Source organism: Haemaphysalis longicornis, unplaced genomic scaffold, assembly GCF_048455015.1.
Source record: "Haemaphysalis longicornis isolate Haplotype H1 unplaced genomic scaffold, Haemaphysalis longicornis Haplotype H1 scaffold_6, whole genome shotgun sequence".
NCBI classification, from domain to species: Eukaryota; Metazoa; Arthropoda; class Arachnida; order Ixodida; family Ixodidae; genus Haemaphysalis; species Haemaphysalis longicornis.
In genome coordinates, this window is record NW_027526407.1 from 72294899 (window position 1) to 72315415 (window position 20517).

The 20517-nt window shown below is 47.6% G+C and overlaps 1 protein-coding gene across 4 annotated transcripts in view; it reads left to right on the forward strand.

The window, feature by feature from the left end:
* The window catches only part of LOC144143414 (atlastin-2-like), a 29127-nt gene extending 20667 nt beyond the window's left edge, over positions 1 to 8460 (forward strand). For all 4 annotated transcript variants that reach the window (XM_077675171.1, XM_077675174.1, XM_077675172.1 and 1 more), the window contains one exon: positions 6403 to 8460. In XM_077675171.1, the coding sequence (XP_077531297.1) occupies positions 6403 to 6513 (111 nt within the window). In that variant the 3' untranslated portion in view covers positions 6514 to 8460. The remainder of the gene's footprint in view (positions 1 to 6402) is intronic.
* The last annotated feature ends 12057 nt before the right edge of the window (positions 8461 to 20517 follow it).

Genomic DNA, 20517 nt, shown 5'->3' on the forward strand with positions numbered 1-20517 from the left:
CCTCTCCGTCAAATCGCGACGATGGTTGAACTCGAAGCTTTGTCGTGACGGATACTTTGGATATCGTCTATATTTTCCAAACCGTTTCGATCATCTCAAAGGGGAGAAATTGGATCGACGCCGGCGTCATAACGCGGAGCACCCTGGTGCGAATCCGCCCGCGGAAAGGGTTTTTTCATTCTCTTCGGTGTTTTTGCGGTAAAGGCGCCATCAGTGGGAACACTAAACCTTCCTCTTAAAAGCCAACTTCAGCTGAAAAGCAATGAAATACGTTCGAGGAATTACGTTTGAGTTGCCTGGAAACCAAGCAACAATTTGAATGCTTCGGAAGTTCCCTAACGGTGACTTTCAGTGGACAAAAGCCCAGGCAGACGGATTTTAGCGTCACATTCCAGTGGTACCAAACTGTAGCTGCGCAGCGTAGACCGGAAAGTACTTCTTAGAAAAACTACGCTAAGAAAGTTTTTGTTGGAGGTGCTGGCCAGAAAAGTCATTGAGAACAGAGTGTCATGCCAGGCAGGAGAGAAATGTAACAGGCGTTTATTACACGCATAATGAATCACGTAAGCTAGCTTAGGTGGATGAATAATCTGATGCCCAGCTATAGGGATATAGACGGTGTGTTTAAATATATATTAGGATTAAGTGGCCCAAGGTGGTTGTAAAAAAATGGCAGCATCTCCACTCCGTGGATGATGGCGAGGGTGCGGAGAACGGGGACTTGAAAGTACATCCAAGTTGCGCCCCCAGTGACATTCCATTTGCGCCCTGACCATCATTCGATTTAAGCCGTGAGTTGTTCCTTGATTATTCCCTAAATGAAACTGCAACTCACGGCTCAAATCGAATTTCGCCTGATTTTCGCTTGATGGTGGTGTGCGCACGGATGGACGCGGACAGACGTTGGGAGGTCCTAAGGTACTCCGCACCGTTACAGGCGAGGGAGTAAGCCGTTTGACTCTCGGGTACTGAACTCACGGTCGTAGCCCAATGCGTAAGACGACTGACACTAAGTCTGTCTGGTCTACTAGACGCAGGCTCGAATCCTACCGGTGCCTGCGTGTTTTTTTGCGATTGTAAATGCTATGCGCAAGGACCCGGACGGACATTGTGCGGTCCTAATGTGCTCGGCACCTAAAAACCGCTTTTTTAAAGCAGAGAGGTGGACCAAGCGTTTGAAATACATGATAGGAACCGCCAGTCCAACTGGGTTGGTGTTTCGCCAGATGTTATGCGGCCCAGGAAACAAAATTTCGGAGAAACAAATCTACGGTTATGCGATTGGCAGCATTGTGACGTACAGCCGGTAAAACGCTTGTCTATAACAGCGATTTCAACTTCAACCAGCTACATCTGAAAACTGTCGAAACATACTCGTTCCAAACATGTCGGAGGCAAAAGCGAAGGGCTAAGACTTCAGAATTCCGCAGTAGTTTTATTCAAATCCCGCTCCGGAGGGGCAGAATAGGGCTGAGAGTACGAACGGTGTGTTATAGACAAGCCTTTTACCGGCTGTACTCGATGCGAGGTTATAGGGATTTCTAAAATAAAAGCATCAAATTTTTTAACGGGGCACTTTCTTTAGTAGAACGGTGTGGTGTGAGAAGTTTGAAAACACCTGTCTAGTCTTTTGGGGGCCGACTTTTTTCGTCAAATGCGACCCAGCAGGGTCAATTTTTTTATATTGCTGATTTAAATTCTTCCGGTGAATAAATTTCGGGACAAAATTATCGTAATTTTTTAGGGTGACCATACAGTGACAAAAAATTGTTTGTGTTGTTACATACATGTGGTTTATTCATGAGTAACACAAGAAAAATTCTAAATAAAAACTACACAGTAGCAAGACGTCACCTTTTGAGTGAATCGAAATCAGATAGCCATCAGTTCTGCGGGCGCAGAAAACGGGAAGCGCCCGGATGACGATACCAAAACCAGCCGCTGCGCCCGCGCGCGCGCGCGGCCGGATGCGCGAGCGATAGACGACGCACCACCCCTAAAAAATACAAAAAAGAGAAAAGAACCCCATCAGTTTCGCAGGGGCCCTTGGTCAGGCGCAAGAAGCGAGAGGCACCCGATGGGCGTAAGGGGCCTTAGGTGGGCGATAACCAGCGCGCCCTCTCGTTACCGGATTCGCAAGCGATAGCTGGCGCGCGCCTGAAGTAAATCATAAGAAAATAAAAAGAAGAGCCGTCGGCGCAAGAAAATAATTTGACGTATTTCCGCAGAGTGGAAGCACATGCCAAGCAACAGAAGTTGGCGAAAAAGCGATGGCGTACATGTACGTTATTGACAATTTCGAAGGTGTTTGCCGAGGACGTACATGTAGGTCCGAGATACTAAAGGGTTAGATACACACGAAGTTATGGGGTTTACTTTGCAACTAGCCGTTTTAAGTTTCATTACCCAGTTTTGTATATTTAGTATTGGCCAGATATAATTTCACTGACGATCACATTATAGGCTCATTATTGCGTCACCACCAAAAAATTTCAGTGGTGCATATAGCCCTGCACTAGTACCTAATTACTAGGGATATGCACTCGCGTATATTGAAAAAAAGTTTTGTGTGTGACACCAGGGTGTACGGCTGTGGCCTGGCCCCAAATATGCATTTGGGGTCTGTTATGTGGCTAATCCTAATACGCGAATGTAAACGTCATGCTTTGATGTTGCACGTTACACGTATAAAATGCGACTAATAAATAAACACACGCCGAAATGAATGACACGCGAATGTAAACGTCATGCTTTGATGTTGCACGTTACACGTATAAAATGCGACTAATAAATAAAAACACCGAAATGAATGAACGCGACATAGTCGCTCACATGCCAACCCAGCCTAATAAACACAAAAAGTGAAATTCAGTGCCCTCCCACTCAGTGAAGGGAGATGACCAGCAAACCTGTGATGCGTGATGTTAGAGTTGTGTTAGGGGCTAATTTTCATAAAATTTGTTTTGGAATAGTTTCGATGAAACAACAGTTACAGCTGCTTTCTGTAACCATACTCCCCCGCAGCTGGTCATGTATTAGCAGAAAGCAGACAGCCATTCTGTAACGCTCACAACGTCACTGGCAACTACGACAAGTAAATGAAAGTCTGCGTAATGGAGGAGCCATCTTAGCAGCTAAATGTCACCTAGTTTTTGGGGGACAATTTTGATCACACAAGAGTTAAAGCCGTTTTCTATAACAATACCCCCTCGTAGAAGGCCATACTTGACTGTGCAACCACAGTGCGGAGAAACTAACTTACAAAGACCAAGATTTTACAAAGCGCCGTAAAGTCATCTTCAACTGTCAGCCCGTATGTGTTTGTTGGAGCAATATAAGGCGTAGTATCAAAATATAAACGCGTTATGAGCTTTTTAAGACAAAGCTATGCAGATCTTGTCGAGTGGTATCGCCGTCGCAGTAAATTTGACTTTCATCTGACCGAAGCTTCGCCGTATCCTTGGCAATGCATTACGTCATTCACCAGGCCGAGCTCCGCCGACGGCAGAGTTCGCTAGCCGCTGCCACTGCCACTGTCGCCTTGGTGCATGCACACTCTGCAGCCGGTTCGCGCCAGACCACATAACTCGCCGTGTGCATGCCAGCTTGGCCATGGATATGAACGAGGCCGGACCGTCTTCTCTAGTTGGTTGTTTGGTTGGAACCAAAAATCAGTGGCGCGTACCCACTCTGGGGGATTGGCCAAGTCAGATTGGGGAAACTGGTCAAGAATTCACACTAAGGGTAAAATAGAGCTGTGGAGTGTGAGGGAAGTGATGTTGGCAATTTTGAGGGAAAAAAAAAACTATAACATACTGAAGTAAAAACAGATACTACACGTACCAGAGAACGAAAGTACGAAGTGTCTTTTAACAGGGTAGGCGACCGGATTGTGAAATAAAAGCGTGAAGGGCGCGACAAACATCCCCGTGGCAGAAACCTAAACCCGATGCCCCAAAGCGCTGCGCGGGAGCTGGAATCTTTTAATCATCATCGGCAAGCAGCGTCCGACCACCCGCACATATCGTTCGGCGAGCCGTACGCCAGAGGCGGGACCACATCAGTAGATTTAGGCAGGCTTTAGATGAATACTATAATAATAAGAGGTAGATCAAATGTTAACCAAGTGAAACCAAGACTTAACCAGGCTAAGCCAAGCTCCCGCTTTGCATATCCAGGGTTAGCTCAGTCAAGCAGCAGCCCTTTTTTAAATTTAATGAACTATTTCAATACCGCGAACCGGTTTTCCGCCGCGGAGAAAGCTGCTTTAGAGAGAGAGTGACACGACAACAAAAGAGACTGTCGGAAGAGCCACCTCGAGGACAGCTCCGTTGTTAAAAACAAATCAGGAAGAGAATGAGCACGACACAGCCACTCACATGCCTCTTAAAGTGGGAATGTCACATTTCGGTGGCGGGGAGGTTGCTGTCTGTTGCTCCTTTTAAATTTGTTCAATGGTCCCAGCGTTTCGCTGCTGTCGCTCATTATGCAGAATTTTTTGCCGCCTACTTGGCCACACACTTTCTTCACACTCCATTTAACAATAATTATCAACGCGTACACAAGGCGGCGTGAGGAGACTCAACAACCCGAGCAACAATGCCATTTCGGTTGCCTCCACTCATGGAGGAAAGAAAAGTTTAGGAGGTAGCGTCACGTGACTATCGTGAAGCCTAGTCATAAAAATAAAAAAGGAAAAACTGATGGGAGATGCCCTACCTCACGTGATAGGCAAGCGGTAGTTCTTTGCGCCTCACGCGGCCGCCCGCCTGCCCGCGCTATGCCTGTTCTGTGGCTATGCTGCGTCGTTTCGTTTGGTTGCCTGGCCGTCCGGGTATTCGGGTTTCGGCGACGAGCCCCCGTACGGGCGTTGCGCGCAGCGCTGCCTGCAACCCTAAACGCGCAGCGGGCTGATCGTGCAGGCAAAGTGTTCGGCCGGGAGAGACAGAAAACATCTTTGGGATCCGTCGAAGTGCGCCGCAGTCGAAGTGTCGTGTTCCGCCGCAGTGCAAAAGTGGAGATGTCAGAGTACGACATCCGTGCCTCACATTTTATTTCACAAAACACACCTCACTTTCCTGGTTCTGGTCATTTTATCTTTTCACCTCCCAGGCGTAATTTAGCGTTCGTTACCTATATACCTATCGCACGGATTGAGCACTACTCGGACAACCAGCCCGCGTTCTGCCTGCGACGGGAGGCGGAAAATGATTTCTTCTTCCCGCGCCCGCACCCAACATCAGTGGTTCTGCACCATTTGTTCTCTAATGCACTGAAGGAGACAGCAACGCAAAAAGACGTCGTCACGACAATTGTGGCACGTACAACGTGCCACCATGCCGGAGCGCCGATAAGGCGAATGTATGCAAATGCGCACGCGAGCGAAACCAAAGCTTTCCGCACCACCTCTCAGCTGATGGGACAGTCGTTACAGCGCTATGATGTAAAGGGAAGGTGGCGCGATAACTCCCAGCAAAATTCGAAACGCAATCGTCAAAGCACACCTGGCAAACACCACGCACTCGTAGGCCGCTCCGTGCTCGTGAATGTTTACAGCGGCGCGTTCGAGCAAATCCGGTCGTGGTTCCAGCGGTAAGCGTCGAATTCGGCTCGCAGCTCGTGAAGGTGCTCCCTGAGCATGGGATCTACGTATCGTGTCGCTTTGAACAGCGACAGTACTTGGTGGGAGCGCAACGCTGGAGAAAAATCTCCTACGGCGCCTTCGGCAACGCCACTCGCCTCCACCTCCACCGGCCAGCCAGAGCCACTAAATGCTACCGCGGGCCTGAGCGTGGTGGATTTTCCATAATGCATTGCGCGGGAGGAGCCCGAGGAGAGGAGAATGCGGCGTCAAAGGAGGTTGGCTTGCCAAAGCTGGGCTGCCTGACGTCATGCTCCCTCCTAACAATTTTCTTCCTCCATGCCTCCACTTGCCAACGTCACCCTCAGCACGTGGAACGGCACCTGCGCCGAAAACGAGTTGCCACCGACACCACTTCGGCTTGACGCGATAGTCCGATCGGGTGGGGGATTGGCTGTTGCTGCAATACGTCCCTCCCTTGAACTCACGCTGAACTTCCATCCATCTTTTCCCCTCTGCTATGCAGCCACTTCGCGTGCCGAAGGACGGCGTTAAATTTTTGCCGACAAGACCCTTCTACTGATAACACAACAATACCTTCCCTTTTACAGGAACCATAACTTGCTCACCTTACCTAAGGTGAACGGTCACACAGTGTAGAAAAACTGCACGCTAAAAGAATACTTCAAAGATGCAGTGAAAGTCAAACGGGTCGTTTTGATGTAATTTTCTGTTATTCCTCATTGCGAGGCTAGCGGCAATGATTCAATGTCTCCAGGAAAACAGCCAGTTCCAAGGTGCAAAGAAATTCTTTTTTGCAGATTGCCCACCTCCGGCGGGGAGGTCGGGCTCCAGATCTGGACGTCAAAGCAACTGATGATGAGGAGAAGCAACCCCATTCGGCAAAGCCAAAAGGCAGCAAGAACGACTAAGAAGCGCTATGTTAACAACAGTCACCGAAGTGGCTCCAAAGGCCCATCCCTAAGTGCTTATATGCCATAAGAGAAAAAATTCTCCTTTCGGGTGCAAACACTTCTCTTGTAATGCAGCGTATATATAGTTTCGTTGAAATGTTGTACGTTGGGTCCGAAGTTCGCACGGGCAGGTTTTAACACAAATTCCTAGCTGAAACCAGAAGAGTGGTATGCTAATCGAAATAAACACTGTAGCAGCAACCTGCACCGCCGATAACTCGTATACGCGCTATGTACGAAGACTGTCTGCCATCACTAAAGCAGTCCTACCCAACAACAGTTCAAAAATGCTTTCAATTACATTTAAACTAGATATTACATTGATCCCCAGGAGATCAGAATTAATCCGGAGCCCTCCACTACGGCGGGACTCATTGCCTGTGTAGTGTCGGCGCGTTAAACGACACCATTAAACGGCGCGTTAAACGATACTCCAATGGTATGAAGTCTGATTTCTTGCCGTTACACTTTTCTTTCAAAAAACTATCAATTCGGACTCAGCAGGTGTATTCACTACTACTACAAGTCATCTTTCTGAACGCCCTACGCAACATTTTTGTACCTACTTCCCTCTGTGAAGCGTAGGGCCCGGGGGTATAACAGATGTACGTGCAAAAATAAATGAACAAACTTGCAGTGATTAGTTGCTTAATGAGTCAAGAAATTATATCTTAAACGGCCTGGCCTGCTTGAAGAAAAAGTAGGAGAGCCACATGTTTAACGCTCACATGCCGTTACGTTTCATGCTGCATGAACCATTGTAAGATGTGTTCGATTTGTACAAACCTGCGGCATAGCGAGGTTTTGCTGCAATCCACTAGGCACGAAGGATGATGAGCTGCGTTCAAGGAGCTGCTTCGGTGGGACCTCCGGCCAGTGGTAATAGGTGTGCAGTTCTTGCGAATCCACAGGAGCACACAAGATCTCCTCTACAAAGTGGGTGAGGGGACTTTAGATTGTGCGATATGGCCAACATTCATAGCTCTGTTCTCGTCTGTGCCAGTCTGTTTTTGCAGGATTTGTGCACGTGAGAGAGACACACACACAGAGAGAGAGAGAGAGAGAGAGAGAGAGAAAGAGAGAGAGAGAGAGAGAGCATTATTCAACCAGGATTAGAGTGCTAGGGCTCTTTTAGCCGCTTTTGTCAGCCCGGACATTTTGGTTCCTGGCGGCTTCTTCGGTCATCTGGGCTAGTCGTAGCTGCATTAGGATATCGGAGCGGCGCAGCAGGGCTTCCCAGTGCTCAGATGTGTGATATCTATGGGAGTAAGGGGTCTTGTTCTGTTGTTTCTGTTGGCATTTACACATAATGTGCATGAGGTCTGTGCAGTGGCTGCCGTTTTTTTCCCCTAATTCGAGAAGATTTCGGATGGAAGCGACTATAGGCCACCGGCTTAAGGTAGGTAATTCGTTTTGCAGTTGTCTCCATGCCTTGGCTTGGGCAGCGTTGAGTTTGCTGTTGGAAGATCGAACTTTTCGCCCGCTCTGTTTGTAGTAGTTAATCTAGGCACAAGTCCGTTATCTCTGTATCTGTGTACAAACTTCTGTGAGTGCTCAGTTGCCGCTGCGAGTGGATTTATTGCTGCTCGGGTGACGATCTCGCATCCAGCTGTGTGGGTCTCTGCATTGACGTGTAACCCTTGCTGTGTAGCAGTCGAGACTAGTTTAGTTGTCCTGTAATTTGGTGCTCGTAGCGGTTGAAGTATTCTTGTGGCGACTTGTGACATCCGTCCTTTGCTCTAGCTACGTATGGCGGCTTTGGAGTCGCTGACTATGTATCTGGTTCGACTTATTGGGCTGAATCGATTTGCTGCCTGTTCTGCAGAAGTAGTATTTTTGTTAGTCTGTCGCTCAGGAGAGGGTTTGTCCTGTGTGGTCCACTACCACCACGGTCGTGGCGTTGTGTATGTGTTTCATCTGTGAAATAAAGCAGTTGATAATGAGGCCTTGTTCCCTCTTCTTTGCGCGTCAACTTTAGCGCTGTAGCGTGTTCCGCAGAAGAGGCTTAGCCCCACAAAAAATTCCCCGCATTTCCCCGAGGGGAAGAATGTGAAAGTGCGAATGCACGAGTTGAATTTGCGCGGTTCGGTAATGTTCGCGAAAGAGAGATCACACACACACACACACACAACTACAAAGAAAGAAAGATGCATTTATTCAGAGACACCTATTTGTGTTGTCGTTGTACTTAATTGCTAGAGCGGATCTCAGCTTTGAAATTTTGTGTCAGTACTCCTTTAAGCAGGTGCATTAGCCCTTCTCACGCCCGATTCTTGGCCAATCCCCCACGTGGGTATGTGCCATGTCAGCGGCCAGGCAGCGCGCGCCCATCTCCCCCCGTTGCCAAGGAAGACGAGGAGATTCCTGGCCAATCCCCCACGTGGGTATGTGCCATGTCAGCGGCCAGGCAGCGCGCGCCCATCTCCCCCCGTTGCCAAGGAAGACGAGGAGATTCCTGGCCAATCCCCCACGTGGATATGTGCCATGTCAGCGGCCAGGCTGCGCGCGCCCATCTCCACGTGCGCGGACATCGCCGGTGGACGCAGGTTCAGGGTCGCTTAAGAAGTGCATTCGCAGTTAATATGTCGATCAGTGTTTTTTACAGCAGAGCTGCTTACGCTGTAGCAGCTCAGCTGCGGCAGCCGAGAGAGCGCGCACCGCCGGAGCCGTGCACCGCGTGACTGCAGAGTCTGCCCCGAGCTGCCAGCCACGAGTCACGCGGCCGGCAGTTGAAATCTAGACACGGAGCCGAAAGAACCGCGCTCCCACTCTGCTGCGCAGGATCACCACCGTCACCATGGCTGGCCCATCTCCGGCGCAGTTCGCCTTCTGCTGATTGCTCGGAGCTCTGCAATAAATGAGGGCAGAACGTCTCCTCACGTCCCCTTCATAATTGGTGACCCGGAAAACGAGCCGCACCGCTGTTCGGCATTCACGGCAACCATCTCAGCGGCATCGCTTACGCTACGTCAGCGTTGCGACCGCACCCTAGGACACGTCAGCCATGGCTTTACCACGCCGGTCTGGATTCCGAAGCTCATCCGTCCAGCCGCCCAACCTCACGCTTGCGGGACTACATGAGTGCTACGGGAAAGACCCTCCTGTGTGGTTGGCGCTGCTTGAGAGCCATTTTTTTCATACAAGGCATCAACAACCAGGCACAGCGCGAGAAAAACCGCCAGCAAGGCTGTCCCTGAGCGCATCGTGGCACAACATCGGCTGTTGCTGCAGAGCCATAATGTGTACGATGACTTCAAAACCGTAGCCCTTGTTTATTTCGGCTCGACCACCCCTTTCAATTGGCAGCAAACGTTTCTGGACGGACGGACGAGAACCGGCGTATTCAGCATGGTATGGCCGATGGCGACGTTTCTGGACGCAACAGCCACAGGCACATCAGCTGCGACTGCGGATACGCCAAGTTCAGTTCCGTCGCCCGCTTCACTAAAACACTCCATGGCCTCACCTGACGAAGCTACGCACGTGACCGCCATGTATGCCCGCGGAACCCTCGATACCACCACGAAGCTCAGCAGCTTCGCTGAGCTTTTTTCGTGCCGTCAATGATGGGAGAGAAGTTTTCAGACCCAAACCCTACCTTCAACTACAGCCATTTTACGCCAAAGATGTGGAGGCATGGCTGATTCAGGCCGAAGCGTTTTTCGCCGTCAACGCCATTGCCAGTGACGTTCTTAAGTGCAAACTGGTGATTCGAGCCCTGCCAACTGACCGTCTGTCTATCACTCGCGAAAAACAGCTCGCTGCTACGTCGATCCACTACTCACTGCTGAAGCAAGCGATCCTCTCACCCTCCTGCATCCGGCAACATCTCTCAGCACCTCATCCAACAATCTCATCCTCGCCTGGCACCCCAGCAGCCCTGACCACCCATAACGATGTACCTGCTTCATCGGATTCCCCAACAGGTCTCAACCTGGTCATACGAGTGAGTCGAACATGTATGCCCAAGTGTGTCCCGGCCCCATCCTCGACTGCAACCGCCAGTGAGTTTATGCCATCTGAACCCCCCTGCCCCTCACCCTTGGAGGAAAAGCAGCCAGGGTGAGTACCCGCCACATTACTGGGGCCTGACAACATTCCCAGTGCACCCCACACTCATGCTAGTGCGCCATCGCCGACGTCAGAGACATCGCCATCAGTTTCATGCTCCCCATCGCCTGATAATTCCCTAATCGTAGCAGAAGGTAGGACGTGCGGCCAGGACTGTATCTCTGCTGATACACGAAAACGGCGACATCTTCCACCGAAGAGAGAGGTGTTTTTGGGTTCTGCCACCTCAAATCCGCTTCCTCGCGATTCACCGCAACGAGCAAACAGCTCGTCGCCAGTTCGCGAGCTCGCTCGAAGCAGTGCACTGCAATGAGCAAGCAGCCCGTTGCCAGCACCCCCTCAGCAGTCAGAGGTCGCTAGTGGAAGAGACCTTCCTGAGGGCAGGCCCTATGCCAAAAAAATTAAACTCCACCATCTTAAGTCATGAAATTCAGTGGAAGCGCGAAGTTCCCACCTATCATTCAACCCACTTGCCCACGGAAGCCTTTCAGCACGACTACCCTGTCTCCAAGAACAATGGCCAGGACTTCACACCAGCAGGAGAAACCTGTCACTGTCGAAGACTACTGCCGGCAGAAAGCTGCAATCACCGATGTCACCGTGAACGCTGGACCAAACGCCACCATTTTATTTACACACGATGCCCAAACAAAGCCCCTTCGCTTCGAACGTCCTCAAGTGAAAGCTCGTGTGAAGGCTTGCCGATGTCCACCGCGGCGTGGTGTCGAAGCAGGAGCCTCAGGCTATGCAAAACGTCTCTCATTGAGAAGCCCCTGATTTTTACACTTCCTCGACTATTCCTGCATCCAGTGACTCGTCCTCCTCTGAGCACCCTGAAACGACTGCCTGGAATAATAGCAAACAACCGGACAGCTTGAACGGCCTGACCAGGACTGGACACAACTTGTAAACAGATTACAGCATGCCATGCTCCTCCCTCTGGGACTGTCACGAGAACGAACTTGTATATAGAGTGCAGTGGATAGGATTTTTTGTTGTCAATATTTTGATCATTTTTTGCTGTTCGTTCTCTCACCTCTCAACACCGCTAGACAAATGGAGGGGGAGTAGATGTAGCAGCTCAGCCGCGGCCACCGAGGGAGCTTGCGCCGCCGAAGCAGTGCACTGCGTGACTGAAGATTCTGTCCCGAGCCGCGAGCCACGAGACACGAAGTCAAGCGGCCGGCAGTTGAAATCTGTACACGGAGCCGAAAGAACAGCGCTCGTACTCTGCCACGCAGGATCACCACCGGCGCTATGGATGGCCTGTCTCTGCCGCAATTCGCCTTCTGCTGATCTCTCGGCACTCCGCAAAAATGATGGCACGACGTCTCCTCACGGCTCCTTCGAGGCTTTTAGTTCCGCCGTAGAACGTTACCAGAAAACTCATCTCAGCTGTGCGCTGACTTGTGTTGCCTTACAACCACCTAATATGGCGGTTCTCACCTTAGCCTAGCTTAGAACCGCTTACGTGATCACGTAACATCACTTACACTTAGTCACGTCACCCAAATCACGCGAAAACTGTGCCCACCTCGCGAATAGTTAGCCATTCAAATTCCTCTCCGCACCTAAGTTCCCAGAGGAACACAATTGCAGCACTTCAATCAAAACATTTCTAGCACATGCAGAAAAAGAAATGCATCCTCGTATTCATCCTACTGTGTGTGTAAGATGTCTGTAACTCATCAACCCACGCCCGAACCACTCGATTGACGAGTACAGCCGACTAATCGCATTGAGCCATAGAATTTCCACATCTAAGTACCAGCACAACCGGCATTTAATCGGTAGCGGCATGAAGCCCAGCTGTGCGTGCACGCCCCCCTCTTTTTACCCGCAAACCGTGCACGCATAAACCGTGCACGCATAATGAGGCGTGAAAGACATCGGCGAAAATGTCGCTCGGAAGGCCTTCCAAGCTGAAAAAGAAATATGGAGCGCCCCCCACGAAACAGCGACCCGATGGCGGGGACAGGTAGGCGGCAGGGAAGAGATAGGCGAGAAGGGAACAGAGACGTGCGAGGGACCCGTGTCGCGCTGAAGAAGGCGAAGAGGAAGCCGCCGCAGCGATAAGCGCGCTCCAAGAAGGAAGTCCAGGCGGCCACATCCGGCGCAGAGCGGTCTGCGATGGAGGAAGACGAACATCCAGCTGTGGCCGATTGTATAGCGTCGAGGCGGTGAGGCTAAAAAAGATGATGAATAAACATTGTATTTACTGGAAACATGTCGGTTTATCATTGCGAAACCGCACCTCGACAATGGGTCTAGCCAGAGCAGTGAAGCTTCGGCTATAAACAATGGTTAACCATAGCTAAACCACAGCTTTTTAGCGAACAGACCGCACACGGGCGAATATAAATTACAAACTATTTTTACTGTGTCATTTCGTGCAAAAGCCTTTCGTAATATCAGCCAGTAATGTTCACCTCGCTGTTCGGCGAAGATCGAATTGTATAATTGGTTTGAAACGGCCTGCGAGCTTCCACAGCTAGATAATACACTACAACACGAAAAAGAGACCTATCTACGGCTGTTTTCTACTTTACGAGAGACATGTTCAGTTGATAACATTTAACTTTCAAGTAAACTAAAATAAAAGAAAGTTCTTTATTTCTGGATTCAAAAAGTAATGCAGTTAACCGTTTAGGGGAGGAGCTGCTCGCAGGTTTTCACACTTTGCAAACACGATGGCCGATCTTTGTGTGGATGTATTTGTTACCTGGAAAAATGCTAATTTTGCTCACGTTGCGAGTGAATCGAAGCTTGCACAAATGTTTAAGATCGCGGTTAGAACAATTCTACTTAGACATCCGAAGTTTTGAAGAGGTTTATATGGTGGACCAGCCCAGGTACTGGAAAGATTGTTTGGGGAAGTGCAAGTAGTAAAGAAATATAAAAGATGCTTTTTTTCTGTGCCGGATGCAATATAACTCACAAATTCACATGCAAGTGCGCGTTTCGGGCTGTTTTATGGAATAAAAATATTATTTTCAAGTCAAAAAGTTCGCTAACTCGAGAACCATCCCCAGCGCGCGTGTAGATTGTAGGCTTCCAATCTCTGCTATTGCATGCCAAAAATAAATAGCTGATACTTTTATTTATTCGGGTAGTTTTGAACATGGTATGCCGATGGCGGTGCTGCGCGGTGGTGCCGCGCAGCAGTGTAGCAAAGACCTGGCCGGACGAACGCGTCCCTGCACCCGGCAGTGGGCCGAGCCAGTCCCCGGAGAGAGCGAGAACCTTCCTGCACATGATCCTCTTCTCCGTCACAGGCCGCTTGGAACTTATTTCGGTGACTCTCCGCCAGGTGCAAACGTCGTCTGCTCAGAGCTGCTTTGTACGATGGAACTTAGTGTGCTCTGTCCCTTCGAGACTTAAGGCTTCTCCATGGTAATTTTTACAGCATAAACACCTTATTTGGACCAAATTTGGGCAAAAAAAAACTTGAGCGGAGTTGGTCCTCTAAGTACCGACGGACACCGCGCCTTGTGTGTGAGGCAGGAAGGCACCGTGCCCATAAACCATCAACGGAGTGATGCAACACTATGCAAAGAACTTGCGCAGACTAAGAGGGTAAGCAAAGATAACGCCGGTAGACGTTCTCTTTTCTCAAGGCCGAAAATTTGACCTTAACAATCGTCTTTATTCAGTGACCATGTCACAACTTTCAGCAAAACGGTGCTAAGCAAAACAATTATTCCAAGGTGGCAGAACTACATCTAAAGCAATATTTTATTATAAGAGGAAACCAAGATGATTGCTGAAATGCCCACACCGACATACTAATTTGCGGGGAAACAACGTTTAAAAAAGAAAAAGGCCGTTCTGTTGCAGAGGAGAAGAGATGCGAGGAAATAAGGTAAAAAATTAAACAAACCGGAGAATGTGAAATTTTTGACAAGAATTATATGAAGCCGACACAAGAACACAGTGTAATTCTGAACTTCAGCACTAAAGCCAATATGTTTTGGATAACCAAACAAAGCCGCGAGGGCTTTGAGTCAAGACAACAAGGTAGGCCGCAGACCGAGAATCTCCTTTAAACTTACTATTTTTATGTGAGGAACTCAACTTTCTACTTAGGGTGGCACCTTGCTTGCTTGCATATAAGCTTCGCCCTCTAGCAACAAGGGTTCCACGTCTCCGGCTCCACTGCATCGTAGCCACTGCTTCGAGAGCTCCGAAGGCTCCTTTCTGTCGCGAAGACGAGTGCCTTTGCCATAGTTGTGCATCACTCTTGGAGAAGGAATTCATGTCGCATATCGCATTTGTACGGCATAATCCACCTTCCCGTTTTCGAAAATCCCGTTGTGTCGAAGAAGCTAGTGCATTGTAATCTGGTATCCAATGTTTTTTTGGCTAGATGGCGCAAGTATGTGATTGAGGGAGGACCCATGCCCGGGAATTCTCCAGCAGTCGCGTTGGGCTCCATCTTGTTTGCTGAAGTCGCTGGCGGCGAATCAACGAATATCTTCTTCATGGCGTGAAGCTCTTTAAATGGAAAGAAAAGTCTGCGGCTCAGGTCATTTAACCCTGGATATGCAAAGTGAAAGCCTGAAATTGCCTTGTGGAGTATCGGTTTCACTTGGTTAACCATTGATTTAGCTGCAAATATTATACTATGCGTCCAATGTCTGCCGTCGTCTACGGTTGGAGTCGTGCTTTAGCCGTTTTACCGGCCGAACGGCTTACCGGGTGATACCATTGGGTGGTGATACGCCGCTTGCCGACAATGGCTCAAAGCCTCAAGCTCCTGTGCAAAGCTCAGAGAAGATTGCCCCGTCTCGCCCTCATTTATAGCCAAGCTCGCATGTACGCGGTCAGTCAAGTGGCCAGGCGCGAACCAGCTGCAGAGAGCGCATGCGCCAAGCCTGCCACGGCAGCGGTAGTGGCGAACATGGCCGTCGTTATAGCGCAGCCCGGCGAGTCACGTGGTACAGTTCCAAGGATACGTCGCAACTGTGGCCAAATGAAGGTCAAATTGCCCGCGACAGCAAATCGGCTCGACGAGATCAGCAAAGCTGTGTTTTTTTGTTCCGCGCTCGAAGCGATACCGGGATTATTGTCCAGTAGAACGTGTCAAGGTTCCGGACGAAGTGCGTTCAGAGGCCGAGGAGCTGTCTGTGACAACGGGATTCTTGCCGCAACTGCTTTCTACTTGTGGACGGCAGCTTCTGAAGGGCAGAAAGCTGTAGCATATCACGAAGTTGAAACAACATTTTCAGAACAGTACCACAAAGTAGCTACCAAGACTCCACTGGCTACCACGGAGCCTGCAACGATTCTACACATCGAGAAAATTTGCCTAAGAAGCTGTTTAACTTGAGGAGGCCAGGAGACATTTCAGATGATAGCTGGACAACTGCGGGTGAAATGTATGCATGAATTTCTTGTAAAAGAGGTAGAGGGCCGAATGTGTGTACCGATATATTTCTGTCCGTATTTTATACTAAAATGTTGCGCTTCTGGCGCGCACAGGTAGAGTCCTCGCCTCCGCGATTAGATTGAGTTACATGAGTATAGTTTTCCGCCAAATCCCAGAGCTTCGTGCGAATGCAATAATGGCTTAAGTTAAACGGTGAACAATTTATTTATGTAGAACAATACTGCAGCAATGGAAGGGTATTTGCTACGCAATTGTTCTAGAGACGAAAGCCGAGCAATTACGCTTTCAATGGCGGCTTTATTTTCCTGAAAAGGTTCATCTGAGGTGGACAAAGCGTTCGGCTTTATAACTGTCACATAAATACCATCACGTAAATACAATAGCTCTCACGTAAATACCTTTTAGAGTATTTAAACTTCTTTAAACACTGCGTGGGCGTTTACAATTGCAAGTCAGTCGTAATTACGCATCCTGATAATCCTGATAATAAGCTGATGAGCAAGAAAGATGAAAGAAATATAAAATCAGCGACACTCTTTGCCTTGAGTTTGTCTAGCGTCCTTTTGTCATGTTTGTGGAATCACATATTACATTTTTGTTTAAATAGCCGCAGTACTCCTACAAACCTTTTTTTTATTCAACGTCGGCATCATTCACTCGGAACTCGGCTCAGTTGGCGAAAAACGTGGCAGCATCTCCGTATTGGCATAACCTAAACTGTTGCCGCATATCCCGCATATAATTCTCACTGCCGGCGCAGGCCCAACGTCGTCATTCGCTGGGATGTCTAACGTTGTCACGAACGGGGGTGCGCATTAGTTGAGAACGTGGGTATGTTCCGGCTCGGCGCAACATCTAACGTTCGTCATAAGTCGCTTGGCTGCGATCTTTTAATAAATGTCTCTATTTTGTTATGCTTCTATATTTGTTGCCTTAGCGTGAGATTGATGAGTCAATTTTCGGACTTACCCATTATTCTATGTATCTCATACGACAATGCTCTTTGGGTGGTTGTAGTAATCTAAATAAATAAATAAATAAATAAATAAATAAATAAATAAATAAATAAATAAATAAATAAATAAACACATCCTCACTGCAGATCGACTACGTGTGAACTCGGGGCACGTGTGCACTCGGGACAGTTCATGTGCAGCGCCATAATTAAAGTACAGCCTGTTCATGCTTCACTCAGCACAGATTATTATTAAAAGGTTAACAGATGTGCAGGCATTCAGAGAATTGTATAGTAATGCATATGATTCTTACGCCACTTGTATTCATGATGAGTTTTTTTCTAGCCTGATTGGAGTAGCTAATTAAGTTGAGTTATCTTATTGTTTTAAAGTTTTGCTTTGTTTCCTTCCGCCAACGATGTATACTTTTTTATTGCAGAAGTTTGCTAATAAGCATAACAAAACTATATATACATACAAAACATAAAACAGTGAAACAGCGCTTAAACGAATACAGTAAGAGAAGCCCAAACCCAAACGTTAGTTAGATATACATACTAGGGGTGGGCGATTGGGCGATTAACCTTCCGATTAATCGATTAACGCTTTAGTCGCGATTAATATTTTTAATCGGTTAATCGGTTGAAGTCACGTGATCGAAATGAAACAAATGTGTCATAATTAAATTTGCGCAAGCAGGTTGAGGTTCATAATCGCGCACGCATAACCCGCCTTACTTCACGACAGAAGACGATGCAGTATGCTGAGAGATAATAGTTATTAAAAACCGTAAGCAGATATTCAAGACAGACGGGAAGATGGATACTCTCAATACAAATATACACTGTACAAAAAACGGCGAGCGGGCCCTCCCATTTCACGCTTATATGAACCAACAATGGGGTAAGTGAACGACGATTAATCCAAGCCCCCTGCGAATACGGAGCGTGCCAATGTGCCTCATTCTAGAAATAGTGCGAGTGACGAATGTGGTGATTGGCGTTCCGCCCGCATCATGATGATGATCTGCTCAGCTCATCTGGAATGTCTACTGCTAGCCTGACTGAGCCCTGTTATTCTTCTTTCTTTCTGCTATATCCTTTCATGCCCTCTACTGCCCTTCCCCCGCACTGGGTCTTACGCAGGTGAGCTCCCTGCCGAGCTCAATAATATCCCTACTGCACCTCCTTTCCCTTTGTCTTCCCTCAAACCACTACAAAAAGATGCGAACAGGAATAGAAGCATACTGGCAATATATTTATTACTCTATTTTTGTAATCATGACAAAACAGTTGTACCATTTTTTAAACTTACGCAACCGATTAATCGATTAATTAACCGATTAAAGCCTGTGGAATAATTGGATTGAATTTTTAAATCGACGCCCAGCCCTAATACATACAAATTCTGGATTCTTGAAGAAACCGGAGAAATGTACGCTTGCACTAACACTGGAATCAAGGGCCCCAACTTCGCCAATTATGCATCATGATTTTCGCCGATGCAAGTCGCAGTGCGGGGATGGTGTTTTCATAATTTTTTTTCGTGTTTCCGTCAACCTGTAAAGATTTTTTTTATTCTTGTGGTCTGTTCGTGAGGGCGGCTTATTAGGGCCTCGTCAGGCTTTAGCCCTTTGCCCTTCATTTTATGTGTAAATGTACTTTCACCTCTTGAAATCTTTCAAATAAAAAAATAAAAATAAAAAAAGATAAAAAGGAATTGTTTTATTGTTGTCGTCGCTTCGTGATGGCGGTATATGAGGTAAAAAATTTTTGATTTCATTATTTCTCTTCGTATATATTATAGGTTTTTTTAGGTTTTTGTATGCATGCTTTTTTATATTCCTTGCGAATAATTATCGCTATCTACGGTATTATAACAATCCAATGTGTTAAGTCTCCCGGTTCCCCATTTTTGTGCAAATACACGGCACTCTACGGTAAGTTTTCACAATTTTTTATTCGTGTTTCCGTCGTTGTTTTGAGGGGTTTTTCATTGTTGTCTTTGTTGCGGGGGTAAAGACATGGTAGATTTTGCAAGTTTACTTTTATATATATTTTTTATTTTTTCGTCTCATTTTGTTCGACCCATTATTTCCGTTTGCGTTAAATATAGCGATTGAGCGTGTTTAACTCAGCCTATACCACATTTCGCCCAAACGCTAGATGTTAAGTGCTTGTTCTGTTTTTGTGATTTTTCTTTTCGTTTACCGGTAGTTCTTTTCTGGGCTTTTTTTTATTTGCGATTTCACTTTGGGGGGAGATACATGAGGTGCCTATTTGTGCTCTCGTATGTTCACTTTTATATATTTTGTTTCTTTTTATTTTTGTAATTTCGTTCAAACGATTATCTCTATTGGGGCTATTATAACAAGTCAATGCGTTGATTTTGCTTGCTAATTGCTTCTGCTAAAACCGACATTTCTGCTCTTCTGTAAAGATATACAGCCAACCAGGAACTATTAAGTATGCTGATGCGACCATTTCTCTGAAACTTAACCGTTTTATTTAGGTCTCTGATTTGAAACTGCGGAAACCTTTTTTCCGTAGGCCCTTTTTTCTCGTATCTCTTGGTGTATGTGCGCAAGAAACGCTTTTTTTTGTGTGTGATACCAACGTTTTTAGACCGAGTGCCACGCATTTTTTTGCCCACCAGTAATAATGCAAACCAAACCTTTGCCGATTTCCGTAACCCCAATTAGTGGGCTCAACTAATCAATATTACAACTGGTCAGATCACCGTGGCAGTAGCACGAAAATTACTTGTTTCACAGGCAACCCAACAATACAAGTGTGATTGAATGCCATTTCAAACAGAAAACATATTAGGTAAATTCCCGCTATTGTTCTATCCACGACCCCGGCTTTGCTGTTAAGGGAATAGCAGAACTATCACCTTTAAAAACTATTTCCCAAGTAGTTAGATGGACCAGGTTTTATTACCGATCGGCCGTTCAGATCAATTCCCCGACACTTTATTGAACGCCTTTTTTAGGAACGTCAGTTTATAGAATATTCTTTGCTTGTTTTATCCAAACTGAGCTTCTGTTGCTTTAATAGCCGTTTTCCGTAATTTGTTTTGGTTCATTTGCAATTTCAATTTGTTTCCATTTGATCATGTGCCTACCGTGCACTGCATAGCATCGGTCGTATCACGTATGATATTTTTCCATAGGGTAGCACATATGGCTGCCATTTATCGCCCTTGCAAAGTATACCAGGCAATTCTTTTTACTACAATACGGCACCATTTCCCTTCAAACCTCTACCGCCCCAGCTCGTGCACTAGCTTGCCAGGAAGCTACGCGACATCAAAGGAGGCAGTGCCTTCGCACGTCGGCCTGAACGGCAACGAAGAGGCCGAGTGCCTAGTCAAAGCAGCCACCTCTTAGGCCGAAAAGCGTCGCCACTATGCCTCCATTGCGGCCAACTGGGCAACACGGAACAGTTCTGCCGCTGTGCTGTCAGGGCTGCGCTGCTGCTACGCGGCCCTGAAAATTCCTCGGAGCACCGAAAACAAGCGCCCGACCCAGCAACCACTTTCTTC